At 42.8% G+C, this 18,618-nt stretch overlaps 1 protein-coding gene across 1 annotated transcript; it reads right to left on the reverse strand.

Moving 5' to 3' along the window:
* Window positions 1–2,098: 2,098 nt before the first annotated feature.
* CDK1 (cyclin dependent kinase 1) lies at window positions 2,099–16,101 on the reverse strand. The gene is made up of 8 exons (XM_065407539.1): window positions 16,049–16,101; window positions 12,288–12,344; window positions 10,575–10,731; window positions 8,175–8,298; window positions 7,445–7,615; window positions 6,457–6,620; window positions 6,180–6,321; window positions 2,099–2,440 (listed from the first exon to the last, which is right to left on the reverse strand). Exons 2-8 carry the CDS (start codon window positions 12,322–12,324, stop codon window positions 2,324–2,326), a joined length of 912 nt encoding a protein of 303 aa, XP_065263611.1. The 5' UTR covers window positions 12,325–12,344; window positions 16,049–16,101; the 3' UTR covers window positions 2,099–2,323.
* Window positions 16,102–18,618: the final 2,517 nt, after the last annotated feature.

Below are 18,618 nucleotides of genomic sequence, written 5' to 3' on the forward strand. Positions count from 1 at the left end.
GTTTGTGCTCTGGGCTGGGAATCAAGGGGTTTGGAGGGGAATCAGGGCTGAGGCAGGGGGTTGGGGTGTGGGGAGAGGCTCAGGGGTGCAGGCTCCGAGTGGTGCTTACCTCAAGCGGCTCCCGAAAGCAGCAGCACGTCCCTTCTCTGGTTGCTACATGGAGGCATGGCCAGGTGGCTCTGCTGCGCACTGCCCTGTCCGCAGGCAGCCCCCCCTGCAGTTAGCACCCCTGCAATTCCCATTGGACTGCATAGGAGCCGGAGGGGGGCCATGCTGCGTAGAGTGGCCCCCGACCTTGCTCCTGGGCTGGAGCGCCAGAGGGGGGCCATGCTGCGGCTTCCAGCCTGTGGGCCGTAGTTTGCCCAACCCTGTACTAGAGGAGCAACCTAATATCACTTGGGACTTTACTCAGTAGATTAGAATCATTTTGAACATATGAAGGAATTTCTCACTTACCTCGCTGTAATCTCTTGAGGATGCAGCTTCATGAGGAGTGGAATCTTCATGTACCTGTTCTGGTCACAGTCTTCCTGAAGTGCTCTTAAGGCTTTAATGTGGAGCCAGCCTTTGGAGCAGGAGAGTGGCGAAATGGAGACCCCCCCTCATCTTTCAGAATCAGAGACACTTTCCCTGCCCGAGTAAGGGTCTTTGGGCTGAAAGCCAGACAAGCACAATCCCCATTATACTGCACCTGCAAGCTGAGGCAGGCTTGCACAGGAGCGAAGGCTTATGGCAGGGCAGTAACTCTGGGCTTCTCTACACTACCAGTTAAGTCGATTTAACTTACGTCGCTCAGGGGTATGGAAAAAAAAAAGTCACTCCCCTGAGTGATGCAAGTTAGATTGACTTGAAGCGGTGTCTACATGTTATATCAGCAGGAGATGCTCTCCCACCAACACAACTTCCACTTTTCCTTGAGGTGGAGTAATTAAGCCAACTGGAGCGTGCTCTCCCCTCGGCACAGCGCTTCTTAGTGCATCGATACAGCTGTGCCAATGTAATGCGGTAGAGAAGACAAGCCCTTGGATACAAACACTGCGGGAGCCTCTGTATAGGAGAAAAGGTCCAAAACTCCCCAGGGGGAAAGAGGCAAAGGAGAAGGGGTTCAATATCTTATTTTTCACTCCATGTGTTCATTTACAACACTAATTCCTGCCCTGTGAAGGTAATTTCTTTTGCCTTTTTGGGCCCAGAGTCTTTGGGGTTTGTAAGACTTACCTCTGAGTATCATGAGAATCTGGGGATTCATTTTGGGAGGAAGGAGAGCTGTATAGGAGTTCTGCTTCTTTCCCGAGAGAGCTGAAGGTAGAGGGGGGGGGGGTGTGTGCAGATCCTTTAGTTTAAGGGGCTTTCCCTCTCCAGTCCAGGGAGGGAATGGGGCCCCTGATTGGCTAGATAGATTTCTCATCTAGAGAGACTTTCCCCCTGAAACCTCAGAAGCTCCTGATCAGGCTTTTTTGTATTGGAGTCTTGGCTCTTCAGGCTAGGGTGGAGATCTGACATGCTAGTCTGACTGAGCTCTGTATCCTGGCAGTGGGAGGGTTGGCTGGGAACATGCTAGTCATAATTCACTTTCTGTAGAGCTTGTAAATATTGCCACACATAGGGAATATGGCTGAGATTTAAGCCAGGTGCTTGTAGGACAGCTTTCCACTACCAGAGTGGGGAAAGAGGAGTCTGACAGAGAGGTCCTGCAGCACCACATCCATATGGTTGAAATCACCACATTGTTATCTACCCAAAGCAAGGGGAGGAGAAGTTACAACTGCCCAAAACCAAATAAAAATGAAGGTTTTAAAACAAAATGGTCAGAAGAAATTACGTGCCAATTTGTTCAACTACTGGAGGCAGAAAATCTTGTTGCCTGAACTGAAGGGCACAGTTTGGTCCTAGAGACTCCAGCAACAGCACTGGCCTACCTCTGAATTCCTTATGTGGGGGGTATTACCTCATTAGTAACGAATGAGGAGCAAAGCAACGGAATTGTAATATCTTGAGATTTCACATTTGGATACTCCCCCATTGTGGTTCAGAAAGAATCCAGCAAAAGAGTGGGGGATTTAAAGCTTTATTTATAGAAATAGTGGACTGCATTAATAGCAGCAAGATTTGCATTGTATTTAAATTCAGCACTAATAATAGGTTAATATTTATTTACATTTAAGTAATATTTAAACCAGGACACGCTAAATACAGCTGCAATTTTAGAGCAGAAAGGACAGACACATACAAAAAACAAAAACAATTAGACAGACTCAATAGTAAAATGTCACGATTAATTATTTTGCTCAGACCACTCAGGTGGATTTAGTCCAATGGTGAATTAGAATTTCTTAATCTGATTGGCTGGAAGATTGGATTTGTCCAAGTCATCAAAGTATGGATGGTTCAAGGCCATTTTGCCAGAGATTCTTTTTGCAGGATCATAAATTAACATTTTCTGGGGATAAAAATAGTTTAGTTATGAAATGTAAATGAACTTAGTTATTTGTAAAGCATGGTTGAGCTTTATCTGCCAATACTTTAATAAAATAGAAAAAGGAGTTCTCCTATATGCAAGGACTTCCAAGCTCACTTTGACTAGGAAGCTTCAGTTTAAAAGGTATTTCAACCTACATCTTAAATACAGCAATTCTTAGAACTTCAAAATATGAGACAAATGCATTCATTTGCCCTCTGGTTTAGTAACCAAGCCACTATGTTTGGTAGTTCACCTATTTGCATGCTTTTAAAAGCAACTCTGGGTACCTCATGGCAGCCTTTGCCTTGGATTTAGTTTCCTGATAATGCAGCATTAACACCCTGCAGGATGTTATCAAGAATTCCACGCTTTTTAAGAAGTGCATTAATAGGCAGAATAGTCCAAGTTTGTTTCCCTAAATTCAGTATTCTTAAACAGATGTGAAGTTGACATTCAATGTTTGCGCTAATACATATAAAATACTCTTAACTGCTCACTCATATGCACAAATACAATGTGAAACTCAGTTTGAGAGGTATGCAAGTGTGTTCAATGTAGATGGGGTTAAGACAAACGAGGGATTTTTTGTAAACAGCTTAAGACTGAGAAAATGGCAAGGTTTTTCTCCAAAAGAACAAAGATTAAAGATTCACCACAGATGTTACATACAGTGTATTATTAGTCTCCCCCCCACCAGTTTTAGTACTAATGAGAAAAGGAAGCATTTTAGTTACTATGGCATTCAAGGGCCTTCTAGGCCACATAAGGAACCATTTAAGTTAGATAAAAACTTAAACTCAACTGGACTACTTTGTAGTATGCCAGTCCCAAAACTAAGACAAGCCTATGCAGGGCATGGGTCTTTCCCTTGCTGTATCCTCTTTTCAGTTAAAAGGTATGCTTTTGATAGGGAAATCCCAAAGCTCCACCTACCTCTTCCCTCCCACTCTCCAAGTTACCAAGGAAAACAAGGAGCATTGCCTTCAAAAGAGTCAATTCAGATTCTGGAAGATGGACAGACGGATAATGGAGGGTCAAGGTACCCACTTCAAGACAGCAAGTCCTTGAATATTTTTAAAATGTAATCATTGTCTCTATTGGGAGGTCTCCCACTTTGAATTTCCAAGCCCTGAACTTCGTTTGGCTAAACAGTTCTATAAAATAGAAATGTAAATATTGCTTCTGGCTTTAGAACTTGTGTATCACGTTTTAGCCCTAAACAACATGTTACAGCTCAGTTACATCCCTGAAAATAGGGTTTTCTAATGAACACTGACAACCTATATTAGTTAATTTTGGGAGTTGATGCACTTATGGGAAAAAACATCTACAGAGTAACCTCAGAGTTACAGACACCTTGGGAATGGAGGTTGTTCATAACTCTGAACAAAATGTTATGGTTGTTCTTTCAAAAGTTTATAACTGAACATTAACTTAATACCTCTTTGAAACTTTACTATGCAGAAGAAAATGCTGCTTTTATCCAGGTTAATTTAAATGAAACAAGTACAGAAATAGTTTCCTTACCTGGTCAAATCTTTTTTTTAAATCTGGTCTTTATTTAGTAGTTTACATTTAATACAGTGCTGTACTGTATTTGCTTTTTGTGGGGGGTGGGGTGCTTTGATCCTGCTGTCTAACTGTGTATAGCAGGGGTCGGCAACCTTTCAGAAGTGGCGTGCCGAATCTTCATTTATTCACTCTAATTTAAGATTTTGCGTGCCAGTAATACATTTTAACCTTTTTAGAAGGTCTCTTTCTATAAGTCTATAATATATAACTAAACTATTGTTGTGTGTAAAGTAAATAAAGTTTCAAAATGTTTAAGAAGCTGCATTTAAAATTAAATTAAAATGCAGAGCCCCCCCGACCGGTGGCCAGGACCCAGGCAGCGTGAGTGCCACTGAAAATCAGCTTGCGTGCTGCCTTCGGCACGTGTGCCATAGGTTGCCTACCCCGGTGCATAGGCTAGGAAACCTTTTAACACATACATTAATATCCACTAAGTTTTCGGGGCAGTATTTTTCAATCCTGGCATCAAAGAGTGCTGCGACCCCATGCGCCAGGTCACAACGCCACTCGCTCAAATTTGGACTGGCTGCCCCTCCATTATTATATGTTCTGTTTGTTTTACATTAGAAGTCTGAGTACTCTAAGCTGGAAGACTGATGACTGCAGAATTAGTTAAATACTGATCACACAAGAGAGATTTTTAAAATCTCTATTACTAGTGACATTACAGAGAAAGGAAGCCCTTGTTAAAGATTCATCACCCTTGCTCTTTCATTTAATGTTTTTGTGCTCACAGGTCATCCTAAAAAAAAAAAAAAGTGAGGGAAGACCAAGGACTTCATATCAATTTAAGCTGCACTGGTGCTGCGAATCTATAGTAGGGATTTGTAGAAGAACTACACACTACCACTGCCAAGTCCTGTGAAACAAAGTTTGTTTCACCTTTACTGTTCCACAGAAGTATTAAGATCAATGTCTCAAGCTTCAGGAAAAAGTTGGCACTTGGTTCCCTCCCCTGCCATTTGAAATGCAGGTCTTCCCTCCCTTCTTTGTTAGAGGGAGAAAAATCCCAGGAGGCTATGAATAGTTACATCACACAGGGCTGCAACCTGAGCTGCAGCCTTTCATCCCCACTAAGAGAATAAAGGATGCCAAGTTTACTAAAGTTGTCCAAGAATCCTAGGTTACATCATTATTGATTTCTAAAGATTTTGCTAAGGCCCTCCAAAAGAGGCAAATGAGAACCTGATATTTTCCATATGAAAAAGTAGAAAAAGGCTGGAGTCTTCCCCCCACTCCTCCCAAGAGTTTAATCCAGTCTTTTACAGATTGTAAAGGATAGGGGAAGGGTTGGGCTTGCAGTTCTAAGTATGACAGACTGAGGAATTGTTTTCGAAATGTACAAATGGTTTTGAAGTTTCCTTAAAAAAAAAAAAAAAAAAAAAAAAAAAAAAAGCCATAATTCCAGCAGTACAATTCCACAAACCAAATATTGGTTCAATATAACTTTAAACGTTCCAGCAGGTACATCGCTCGCTAACACACCTGATTACCATCCAAGTAATGACCAGGGTGGCCCCAGCATAATTTGCAAGATCAGAACACCAGGTGGCTATGAATTCCTCTTGTTGTGTAAAGAACTGAACAAGTCCAAACATGGCAGAGAAGCTGAATCTTTTGGCCCAGAGGTAAGGGTGCAAACAAAACACTCAATAGATCGTATTCAAAAAAGTCCAAGCTAAAGGATGACTCAAGATAAATAGAATGCTATAACAAACTGTAATTTGGCCAAGAAACTAGGAATTCAATGTACAACCCGGAAGAGCCATGCAGTCTTCAATGACAAGTATTTAAAACTTCAGGTTTAAGTTGTCTCTGAGTCACTAATATAAAACAAGCTCTGGCTGCCCTCCTGCTTACCGATAGCTATGAAGGTGAGATCAAGAGATTATTTTAATAGTCCAGAGACCAAAGTTTGCTATCCATTCTACTTCCTTAATGGATAGCAAAGTGTGCTAATTAGGCACAGTCACTAAACTCCTAGCAAGCTGCCTGCATGTCCCTTACTATTGCAGAGTTTGAGCACCTTTGCATTATAGTTGTACCAAGCTGGATTAAGTTGGTTTTAGATACCTTAGAAGACACCAGGTACTTTTAACCCCCAATAGCCTCCTTAAGAAAAAACTTAGAAGAAAAAGCCACTTACAGAGAGTAAATCTAGTCCATCTTCATCTAAGTTTTTGACGTGAGATGCCAGACTGCCAGGTTTCCACTTGGGGAATGTGTTCTTATAGTCTTGCAAGGATTCCACTTCGGGCCACACCTCATTGTTGGGTGTCCCTAAAGCTCTATACAAGAATAAGCAAAGAGCTGATAATTTGTATTCGAGCAATTGTAACGCATTATTAGAATGTTAGTGCAGAGTATAGCTTCATAAAGCATTCTTTGCGCTATGTATTTAGCAAAGATTTAGTGTTAAATACCTGAAGATTCTGAAGAGTTGATCAATTTCAGAGTCTCCATGAAAGAGTGGTTTCTTAGTTGCAATTTCAGCAAATATGGTACCAATGCTCCAGATATCTACAGGAGTTGAGTAACGAGCAGATCCTAGCAACACCTCTGGAGATCTATACCACAGTGTCACTACCTATTGCACAAGGAAATTCTTATTTGTAATTTATAGTTGCATTAAATCTTACAGCTGGTTGTACAAAAGTATGGCTCCTCATCTTCCAGAGGGAAAATTGTTCCGAATATATTAATTTTTAATAAAATATAACCAGAACTGTTGCCAACTAAACTACAACAAGTGGAATTTATTGATTTATTTGGAATAGCACTATCTGCAATAATTACATCCTGCTCTCTTTGAGGAGTGGATATATTTGCATGTTTATCAGCAAGGAACAAACAGATTTAAGTATTTTTGTTAGCATTTTGACAGAAACAGTCAAACTCTGTATGTTTGTTATGATCCGTGGCAGAACTCCCATTGATTCCAATGGGAGTTTTTTTAGGTGTTGTAGTTCAGAGCACCTCAGGGTAAGTGGACATAATAAACTTGAAAAAGTCAGTTTAAAAGTTATAGTACCACCTACTCTCAAGATTCATCCCTCACCCCACCATTTGTGGTATTACAACCACACTGTTGTCACACTTATCAAAACGTGTCTATCAGAGTAAAAAAGAGACATGACTACAGTGAAGCTACCACTGTCAAATGCACAAATTGAAATTGAAAAAGTAGTCTCACTGTTATAGTAATCTTTTTGAAATGTAATTTTAAGATAAAGTTTTCAGAATAATGATTTTCCTAGTTGACAGTATCCTTTTAGCTACTTCTTATTAGTAGTTAGCATTTCCTCAAATAAACTATTAATGAACTGGAATGTGAGTTATTTATTATCACAGTGCCTACAAGCCTTAGTTGTGTCAGTTATGGAAAAAACAAAAACACTGCAATTCACTTACCTCATGTGTATATACCCGGACAGGGATCCCAAAGGCTCGGGCCAGTCCAAAATCTGCTAATTTAATTACTCCTTTATCATCTATTAACAAGTTTTGAGGCTTTAAATCTCTGTGCAGAACCCTTCTTGAATGACAGAATACAATACCTTGCAAGATTTGATACAGGTAACTCTGTAGGAGTGAAATAAGAGAAGGGAAAATTTTTAAATTACCTTTACTGCAAACTACTGTTCTGCATCATGTGGCACTATTTGCTAATGTCAGATCTGCCACTAGAGTTGACATACTATAGAAATGGTCAGCTAAGAGCCATAACGTTGAAAACAGTAAGTAAACTTTACAAAATTCTCTTCATGAAGGCAACATTGTTATGATTAATGCAAAAAAGATATGTAACAGGAGTTGTTTATTATTAAAATGCTTGTATTAGAACCAAGTCATTTTTATGCTTTGAAATACATCTAAAAAAATTTGACAGTAAACTAGACAAAGAATATCAGATTTAAGATTCAGAAGGTCCACTCCTTAATGATACCAGCAAATTGTTCCCGAGTCTCCCCTCCTCAGGGGTGAAAGGAAAGAAACATCAAAAGCAGTCATGCAGTTTGAAGTATTATTTAAACAAAAAACAAAGAAACAAACGACAGATAATGTGCTCTTTCCATATATATCTTTAAAATACAAGAGGAAGTTTATAGTGACACTGATAGTTACTATATTGACTCCTTACCTTAACAAGCATGGAATCTATATACTGGCCAGATGGAATAGAGTCCAAATATTTTTTGAGATCCATAGAAAGGAATTCAAAGATGAGGTACAGTCTTGAATCTTGCATAAGCACATCCTGAAGACTAATGAAAAACATATCTATGATACATTAACTCACTACTACACCTCCCCTGAACGCCTTACACAGATGCAAGCTGACATTACTTCTCAAGCACTTTTCCAAGAATCTCAGCTGGGGAAATGCTAAGCAATTCTAAGCTCTGAGGCTTTTCCTCCACATTGTCACAAAGTCACTGGTTTTCATCTGAGCTGGCATGAATCAGGGTTATTTAGCCTCTCTGCAGTATTGTCAAGCAATGAGATTCAGTGCAGTTTGGGAGATCAGGCACATGTGAAATTATTAATGAAACTGGTAGTGCCAGGCCAACATGAAATTAAGAATTCAATCTTCTAGGCAGGAGGGAATAGTGCTCTAACGTCATCCAGAAAAAGATTCTGGGAAACAGAGAGAAGCAGATCCCTGTCCTTTTTTGAGTGTCTCTCTTTTTAAAAATGGCAAACAAGGTAGTAGATAGTGCAACTTTTGAAAATAAGTAAAGGCCCTATCCAACTTCCACTGAAGACAATTACTTCCGTAGGAGTTTGATCAGTGCCTAAATTACTATATTATGGGCCCAATCTCACTGAGCTCTACAGAAACAGACTCCTATTTCAGTGGGGCTCCATGTGAGAGAAGGGGTCTACATGTGGACAGCTCAGTGAAAGATTAGAACCTAAAATAGAACTTGTAATTTAGCGTTTTTTATGCTCCCCTTCAAAAATAAGAACACACACAATGTGGATTGTGATTTGAACCCACACACAAGACAAAAAGACATCTTTTATCTTAACTGGTGAGCATATCTATCAACTAGAGCCCAGTTAAGCCAAATAGGATCTGTATACCCTATGAGGAATAAGTGAATATTTTAGAGGCAAAATATATTAAATGGTTTACTAAGGTCAAGCAATTCTACTATAAATTCAAAGATTTCTAATACCCAATATTTTAGTTACAACTCTCAGATTTGTACTAATTATGAAAGTGCACCATCAAACAGCTATATATTCTAGAATATCTGCTGCAAAAACAAAGCAAACCCTTCAGACAGCCAGGACTCAAGCAAAACCATGTTAGTGGTCAGTCACTAGGGTTAGGTAAGTTACTTGCAGTTTTGAAGTAGCAGGTGATCCTCATGGCTCACTGAAGAAAGACAGCATAAACGGATTCCAGAAGGGAGCCATAAAATCATAGAAATGTAGGGTTGGGATCTCAAAAGTTCATCTAGTTCAGCACTTTGCACTGAAGCAGGACCAAACACCCTGACAGGTGTTTGTCTAACCTATTCTTAAAAACCTCCAATGATGGGGATTCCACGGGTCTCCCTTGGAAGCCTATTCCAGTGCTTAACTATACTAATAGTTATAAAAGTTTTTCCTAATACCAAACCTAAGTCTCCCTTGATGAAGATTAAGACAATTACTTCTTGTCCTACTTTCAGTAGGCATGGAAAACAATTGATCACTATCATGTTTGTAACAACCCTTACCATATTTGAAGATTTATCAGGTTCCCACTCAGTTCCCCCCATTCCCCCCCAAGGGGAAAAAAAAAAAAAAAAAGCCTAATTTTAACTTTTCCTTATAGGTCAGATTTTCTAAACCTTTTATAATTTTTGTTGCTCTTCTCTAGACTCTTTCCAATTTGTCCACATCTTTCCTAAAATGTGGCACCAAGAACTGGGCCTAATATTCCAGCTGAGGCTTCCCTAGTGCCAAGTAAAGCAGGACAGTTACGTCTTGTGTCTTACATATGACACTCCTGTTAATACACCCCAGAATATTAGCCTTTTTTGCAACTGCATCATATAGTTGACTTGTTCAATCTGTGATCCACTATAACCCCTAGATCCTTGGCAGCAGTACTACCATTTAGCCAGTTATTCCCTGTTTTGTAGTTGTGCATTTGAGTTTTCCTTCTTATGTGAAATACTTTACACTTGTCCATATTGAATTTCATCTAGTTGATTTCCATTTCTCTTCAGCTGGAAAAAGGATAGCTATGCTGTACAGATTCCAAAGTGACAAATGAGAATCTTGGAAGATTCCCAAAGTGGTGGGTGCAGGAGGGAGAGGGAAGAAGAGCAGAAAGACACTAAGTAATAAGGATGTGCAGAGGAAAAAAATCATTATCTGGGGCTGTATGGAAGATTTGTAGCTATGAGAAATTCAGTCTGAAGCACAAGCAAGACCCTCCTCTTTCACTAGAGTGTTTAGTAATCATATTTGACATGGGAGGAGAGAGGGAGACCTTCCCAACAGAGAAATTGGCTTAAATCTGAGAATATTGCATGCATACCAGACTATATTGGGATGGTGTAGCTCTTTTAGTAAAGAAATTTCCCTGATTGCTGTACTGGGAACACCTTCTTCCTCACTTTCTAGTCGAATTTTCTTCATGGCAACCACCTGGCCTGTGGATTTGTGTCGACCCTTATACACAACACCATAGGTACCTGACCAAAAAAAAAAAAAAGTTGGCATACACTAAACCACACTGTGAACTTTTAAGAACAGATCAAGTCATATTTAGTCATTTCAGATGAAACAAGGCTTTGTTCTATATAAAGAATCACTGCAATGAAACCAGACACTTCAATCTGGATAAGGTTAGTATTTCATTTTATTCATTTTCTGTATCTATGCTATCAGTGATGTTTTATGTGCTGCATGCCAGAAATGGATAGTGCCATTAATGTTTGGGCAGCTGGGAAAGCCAGATTAAAACTTTGGGATTACTTCCACAAGTCGAATTCTGAGCCATATAGAGAGTATTTAAATATTGAGGAAGCTAGTTTGTTTTAAACTGGGATTTTTGTACTTTAGTTCATGATAAAGTTAGCTTTGTTACACTAAAATGAAAGTTGTACAAAGAGATATTGTTAAAAGGCGGCCTGTTTTCATATTTTTCTTGAAGCATTTTTAGTTCTTTGCTTTTTAAATTGAGCTGATACACACGAAAGATTAAAGTTCTTTAACAGGAAAACAAACCCATATTTTTAAAAGATCTTTGCATACATGTTTATGTAATACTTCAGAAGGCGCATAACACTTACATACTGTACTGTATGAAGTTTTACAACAGTGATTTCCCATAACAAGCAGATTTACAAAAGTGAATAGACTCTAGGTTTAGCCATTCTCTCTCATAAGGCCCGAGACAATTTGTTGCAAAGTCTCATTAGGCCAAAGAACTTGGTGCAAAATCTCAAGTCTACATAAAATCTGGAGTTTATGGAAAGACTGTACATAATCTTCTACTTTATAAAGTGATCCCTAACTGCGTAAACTAACTTTAAAGCAAAGAATGTGGATAATACCTGCACAGAGGAACTCAATACGTAGCACAAAAGTGATCTTCTTCCACAGCAACATGCTATTGTGCGTGCATTACAACAGACTAACATTACTTCTGCACAGCAGTGCCATTGACTTAGCGTCTTCATAGTTAAATGAAAGATATCAGATCATACCACTTCCATGGGCAGGATGTAGTCCAGAGCCAGGATATCACAGAAACTGATACTACTCTTCTTCTACATGTGCCCCCAGAAGAGAATGTAAACAGGACACAACTGCTTTTATGCCACAGCACAATCTGTGGGACAACCAGTGCATCAAATTTTAAGGGAGCCAAAAGGTCTTGAACTGTAGAGGCAGACCTCAAAGCCTACAGTCTATTCTCCTCCCACTCTAAGGGTTAGGAGTGGAATACAATCGGAGATGCGCACAGATAATCCTCAACATGAATGCAGGCAACTGACACCACAGGTAGGAGGTTGCACTTACTCCATTGGCACCATACCAAGATGCTTGAATGCACCTGTGCACTTATGTTGATGAGCCACAGATTCATCTTGTCAGATCTCACTTTGTAGATCTATACAGACTCATCCAGGAGCTTAAGTGTACTAAGACTTTACATAGCAGCAGAATAAGCTTCCTTCAGTGTCTAACAAATTGATAAGTCAAATTACATAGTGCAAAGGATCATCAATCAAGTGTTACTCACCTTCACCAATCTTCTCTATCTTTGTGTAGTCATCCATTGCTATTTGTTAGGACTAGCCTTGAAATGGGGGGGGGGGGGGGGGAAAGGGAAGAGACAACAAAACCAGAGGTAAGTAGTTGCTATCCTAAAAGCAGAATACAAAGGGGCCATTGAATGTATATTGGTGTTCTGGGACAAGCCATATATTATATAGTGAGACATTAGATTAGTTTGGGAAGGTTCTGAATGTGCACATGAGCTTTGTATCCTGCTTAAACTTGGATTCATCCAACTCAGTTATGACGAAGTAGCAGGGAAGACATTTCTCTTACTATTCACACCTCCACAACAAAGCAAAAAACCCCCAACCAGTGTTTATTCAGGGTTCCAACCACTCACAACAGCGTAAGGCTTTAGGATAGGCGGCGGAGGTGCATAACAGGGATGCAGTGATCTCGAGACAAGAAGTTACTGTTAAACAACTATAGTTCTTTGAGTGTTGCCTCTGCACATTCACACTTGAGAGCTGTGAGTTGGGAATTTTCTAGCTGTGTCCACAGGGATCAGTCACCCTTCCTCTCATATCATGGTCAGAAGATATAAATGGGAGAGTGGCCGGAGTCAATTTTTTTCTTTTTTTTTTTGCTTCGCATTTGACAGCACTTTACAGTGCTACCACCAAGGGCAGTGAAATGGTTGGACACCAGCAGGAGGAACAAACAATGAACAGGAAGGAGGCAGGAACCTCAACAGTAGAGAGGAGAGCGAAACAGATTTGGGAGTGAAGAGGGAATAATGGGAAGCATAGGAGAGGCTGCCCTAAGACTGCTCCCCACAACACACTCACCCAAGGGTCCTGTCTCCTTCTTTCCCAAGCTCATCCAATTCACTCACAGTAAAGAACTTGTACTTCTATACTTTAATAATCTGACATTTACTCAATAGAGATATATGAATATTTTCTCTAATACACAGTAAAGTAAGGCCCTGAACATATTTGCTTTGAAAAGAACGTGTCACAACAGTAAAAACCTCAAGCACCACTACTGTCCTAGACTAAGGTGAAGGTAGAGGGGGAAGGATACTGGGACGAGTTTAAACACATGATGGGGATGTCACGTGTAATTTTCTGTACAACTTCTCAATCCATTTCATTTGACACTGCTAAGCAGAGACATTAAGTTTGGAAAGGATTTAATGTATCATTATTGGCATTTACAGTAACTCCTCACTTAAAGTCGTCCCGATTAATGTTGTTTTGTTGCTGATCAATTAGGGAACATGCTCATTTAAAATTGTGCAATACTGCCTTCTTACATAGTTTGGCAGCCGCCTGCTTTGTCCACTGCTTGTAGGAAGAGCAGCCCATTGCAGCTCCCTACTCCCCTAAATTGCCTAGAGCCGCCCAGCAACCGATCAATCGGCAGTTCAGCTGTCCCTCCCCCGACTGCCATGTGCTGCTCCTGCCCTCTGCCTTGGAGCTGCTCCCAGAGACCCCTGCTTGCTGTGCAGGGGGCGAAGCAGGGGGGCTAATGTCAGGGTGTCCCCCTCCCCCCTGCTCCTGCACCCCGCTTACCCCTTCTCCATATAGAGCAAGGAGGAGACATGGAAAGAGAGAGCTTGGGGCAGCAGCTGCTGTCTCAACTTCCTGATCCACTTAAAAAGACAGTGCACTTAAGAGTGGGTCAGCTTACTTAAAGGGGCAGTGTGCATCTCTCTCTCTCCCACACACAAGGTGTGTCTCTGTCTGCTATGCTGTCTCCCCTCCCTCCTGTTCATGCTGCCTTGATGAGAGGCTACATTAACAATGTGTTAACCCTTGAGGGCTCAGCGGAGTGCTAGTTCAACATTTAGCAGCAAGGCATTCCCTAGAAATCTCTCTCCCTCTTCCACCCTCTAACTTCACCACCTCAACCAAACTTCACAATCATCATAGCTCTGAACAGTATTAAATTGTTTAAAACTTATACTGTGTGTATATCTATAGAATATATAGCTTTTTGGTGAAAAAAATTTCCCTGGAATCTAACCCCACCTATTTACATTAATTCTTATGGGGAAATTGGATTTGCTTAACATCGTTTCGCTTAAAGTCGCATTTTTCAGGAACATAACTACAACGTTAAGCGAGGAGTTACTGTACTTGATTTACTTTGATACAATTTTATAATGAAGTAAACAGTTAAATCTGTAGATGGGAAAGGGAAGGAGAATCAGGCTCATGGGTGAGTACTGTTCAAACAACTTTACTACAACAATGAAATGAAGATTGTTTTCACACGGATGTGGTAATAGTACATCCTTAACACAAGTTATTTCAAGGGCTCACAAAATAAATTTCTACATATTTTGACAGGCTCATTCTCTGAAGTCTTCTAGAGGAAGAATTTTTTTTTTTTAATTAGAATGTCTTGGGGTGACTATGAGGTTGGTAACCTGATCACCCAACTCTTTAATTCAGGTGGTGGTGGTGGGTTTAAAAAAGAAGTAATACTGCCCAAAGACAATTTTACTACAAACATATGAGAACACAGTAAAAGAAAAACTCTTTGGGGCAGAGGCCTTTCCATCATGTGTCTATATACCATGAATTCCTACGGTGTTTTTATACAAAGTTACCACATTAACATTCATATAGTGTTTTTAAATAATGTTACTAGTTAGATTATGAAAACTGAAAGTGTTTGAAGATGCACTATCAACCTGACAGTTTAAAGCAGTCATTCCGATGCTATTTCTGCCCAGGAATCCCAATGCCAGTTTATGGTTTTATTTACATTTTCCTAATTTAACTCTTGCTCTTCTGTGCTGTTGTATTAGAAAAACACACCACACACAGGAAGCTTTCTAGGAGCAGGGAAAGAGTGAAGCTGACTATAAACAAATGCTCAAAGAAGACAAACTAAAGTATTTCCCCTTTCTAATCTCTGTCAATTAACAGTATTTGGTCATTACTTTTTATCTACTAGCAGTGAGTTCAGACAGAAGTGTGTTAGTTTTAGGGTGCTCCACTTAGTGTCTGGTGTATTTGTCAGCGATTGTGGTGTTTGTTTACCTTCGCATGGTATGAGCGAGACAGCTTAATTTTTTGTTCAAAATTTCCGGGCCTCGTTGGCCGGATGTGGTTACAAGTAAGGCCAGGGATTTAGCGTCTTTCAAAAGAACGAGTGGATTTTAAAATTTTAAACACACCCCTACTGCTACATTTCGTTAATATGGGTGCACTTTAAATTGCACGTCCGTTTCATAGGTTCTCCTAATCTTATTAACAGTTCCCTCTGCCATTAGCCCCGGGCAGGCCGGACGCTGCAGAGCTACAAGAGGCATGAGGTGAAACAGGAGGACACAGAGGCTGCCCTTGCCAGACAGCTGCCAGTGCCCATCGCCCCAGCAGCCGCCACCGGCTCTTTCGCTGTTTGCACGGAAATAAAGGGAGGCGATTCCCTTCGCCCTTGCGCGGCCCAGCGCCAGCCACCCGCTCTCCGGCCCGCCATCCTGCCGGTGGGGCCGGGGCCTTCTCCTCACCCACTGCCCAGCCCCCGCTCAGGACGGGGGGAATGGGACACCGATCCCCCGGATTCCTGCCCGTTTCCCGGCTAGAAACCCCCTCTCTCCTGCAAGCCCCCTCTGCCCAGAGGGGTCACCAGGCGGAGAGGCGCCCGCCTCCCAAACACCCCCGGTACAACCCCCCGCACCTCACCGGCCCGGCACCTCCACCCGACCCTGCACCTCACCTCACTCAGCGGGCCCCGGCTCGAGCAGCCGCTCGGTCGGTCACTCACCTCCCTCCCTTGCTGCAAGAACAACCCCACACAGCCAGGCGCGGAAAGAGGACGCTGCAAGCGCCTGTGCGGGGCCGATTCGAACTAACCGCGCTAAGCCGCCCCCGCTCCACCAATAGCGTCACGCCGAGATATTCAAAGCGGCCAATCAGCAGGCACCCCTGGGCAGGCGCCAAACACAAGCTGAAAGGCGGTCTCCGGGAAGAAGCGCGGCTGGGCTCATCAACCTGAAAATGCTTTTGAGCGTCCTACTGATTTCTAATACAAAGGCAAGGAGCAGGTATTGTAACGTGGGCGGGTCCTTTCAATACTCAAGAAAGTCTTACTGGTACTTCCACCAGCATTTACAGGTGCCAAGGCTCTTTGCTTTGGGCTTTACTTAAAGAGAGTCTTTAAAGTCTGCCCCTCCTGGGATGAAGGATTTTCCTGGGTGTTTCAATGAGACATTATCAATCTGCCTCATACTTTTTGTAATTTTTGTGGATGATCACAGCCCCCCCACATCAGTCAGAGGCCAGATAAATGCAACAAATTAGTAATGGAGATGCCAGCTATATTCCCTGGACTCCTTCTTCTATCATGCTCATCAGTGCAGGATCTGACACCTCCCAATCAGTGATCTTTGCAGCACCCCTAAAGTTGGACAATATTGTCACTCAGTAAAATGCTTGCAGACTGTTTAGACTGATGCACCCATTTATGTATGTTCCTTGAGACCATCCTTTGGCACATAGAATCATAGAACCATAAGGTCAGAAGGGGCTGCAAGGGTCATCATGCTGTAAAATGCTCTGAGAGATTAGAGAGGCTAGAAAAACAGAAAACCCAATAATAATGGTGCATTTCAACTATCTCCATATTGTCTGGGAACATGTGACCTCAGGACAGGATGCAGAGATTAAATTTCTAAACACCATTAATGACTGCTTCTTGCAGCAGCTAATCTTGGAACCTAAAAGGCAGAAGTGACTTGTGGGGTGGGTCATGTCCCCCCCTGCAATTTCTGCCAAGGTTTATATCCACTGGAGACACCTGACTCCTCCCCAGCTGGCTGCTATATGAAATGTATAGACAACTTCTCCCCTCCTCACACAGGCCTGGGCTGGGCAGACCTGCTGTTGAGCTTCCCCTGGGTGGGTAGGGCATTTGGCAGCTGGGCTCCAGGCTCACTTGCTGCTCTGGTCAGCATCCACAGCACCTCTCTCCCACTCACCTCCCCTGCATGCTGTTGGCTCCTGCCCCCTCCCACATGCACATAGCTGGTGCTAGCCCTCAGTGCCAAGCTCCTCATTTAGGCGTTTGCCCTGCGTCCCGACCGATGCTTGGAACCGATATTTTGCGACACTTTGCCTTTTTTTTTTTTTGCTCCCCCCCCATGTGTCCTGATATTTTCTTCCTCTCATCTGGTCACCCTATCATTCCCATCTTCCCTGCACACAGATGGTTCCTGCCCTTCCCCCCAGTACATAGCTGGCTGTAGGAGTGCAGCTCACATCTGGTTCCCACATACAGCTGGCTTTGGCCCAGCTGCCTGCAGGCTCAGAGTGGTTCCCTCACAGCTACAGCCTCTCCCCGACCCTCATGCATGCAGCTCACTCTACACTTTTACTGCCAGTTCCTACAGCTCCTGTCCCCCATGCTCTGTATAACACAGCTAGTGCTGGGCTCTCCACATTACTCAACAGCCGTTCCCCGCCTACCTGCCCCAGAAAGCAACTCAGGTGCAGCAGCTCTCTCCCTTTTTCACGTGTCTCCCCAGGCACTGTCTTCCTTACCTGCCCAGAGCAATCCCTGACACCAGCTGTGCTGGAGACTGACGGGGTTGGTGCTGTGAGAGCCAGAGCTGCAGCATGACCTGGCATGGGTGGAGACTTGCCAGGCCATCTACTTGGTAGCCTCTTTGGCCCGGGCGAGCTGGGTCAAGAGCTCTGGCCTGGTGGTCAGGGATGGGTGGTTGGCGAGCTCCTTCCCACCCGTGCTTCAGACCATCTGGTGGAGCACGGGTCCACTGCTCTATCTCAGTGTTTACTTACCTTTCTGCCACACATCCATCTCCGCTGGAGAACTGGCAAGGTTTAGAGGGCAGGGTGGCAGAGCGGCTCCGGAAATGGACAGGACTACTCTGGTGCCTCTCCCTCTGAGGGAGGGCACTGGTGCTCAATCAGCTAGCCCTGTCCATGCTCTGGCACTGGCTCAACACCCTGGTCCCGGCCCCGGGCTTCCTGGCCAACCTCCGGACATTGATTCTGGAGTTCTTCTGGGTAGGAGTGCACTGGGTCTCTGCAGGGGTCTTCCACCTGCCCCTGGAGGAGGGAGGACAGAGCCTGAAATGCCTGCGCGCTCTGGTCCATGTCTTTCGCCTCCAGGCCATGCAGAGGCTCCTTTATGGTGCAAGTAGTCCGGCGTGGAGCATACTGGCGCACGCTTTCCTGTGCTGCTTCCGAGGGCTCCGATACAACTGGCAGCTCTTTTATCTCCATCCAAGAGGTCTTCAACGAGACCTGTCTGAGCTGCCAGTCTTCTACCAGGACCTCCTCTGGACCTGGAAACTGCTCTCGGTGACCAGGTCC

This window comes from Emys orbicularis, chromosome 7, assembly GCF_028017835.1.
Source record: "Emys orbicularis isolate rEmyOrb1 chromosome 7, rEmyOrb1.hap1, whole genome shotgun sequence".
In the NCBI taxonomy this organism is placed as follows: Eukaryota; Metazoa; Chordata; order Testudines; family Emydidae; genus Emys; species Emys orbicularis.

Excerpts from the sequence above, each read along its gene's own strand:
- CDK1 (XM_065407539.1), bottom strand. The coding sequence starts at position 12,324 with ATGGATGACTACACAAAGATAGAGAAGATTGGTGAAG. Across the intron at positions 10,732-12,287 it reads GATAGAGAAGATTGGTGAAG|GTACCTATGGTGTTGTGTAT; the intron begins GTGAGTAACACT and ends TTTTTTGGTCAG. Across the intron at positions 8,299-10,574 it reads CACCATCCCAATATAGTCTG|TCTTCAGGATGTGCTTATGC; the intron begins GTATGCATGCAA and ends GTTTTTCATTAG.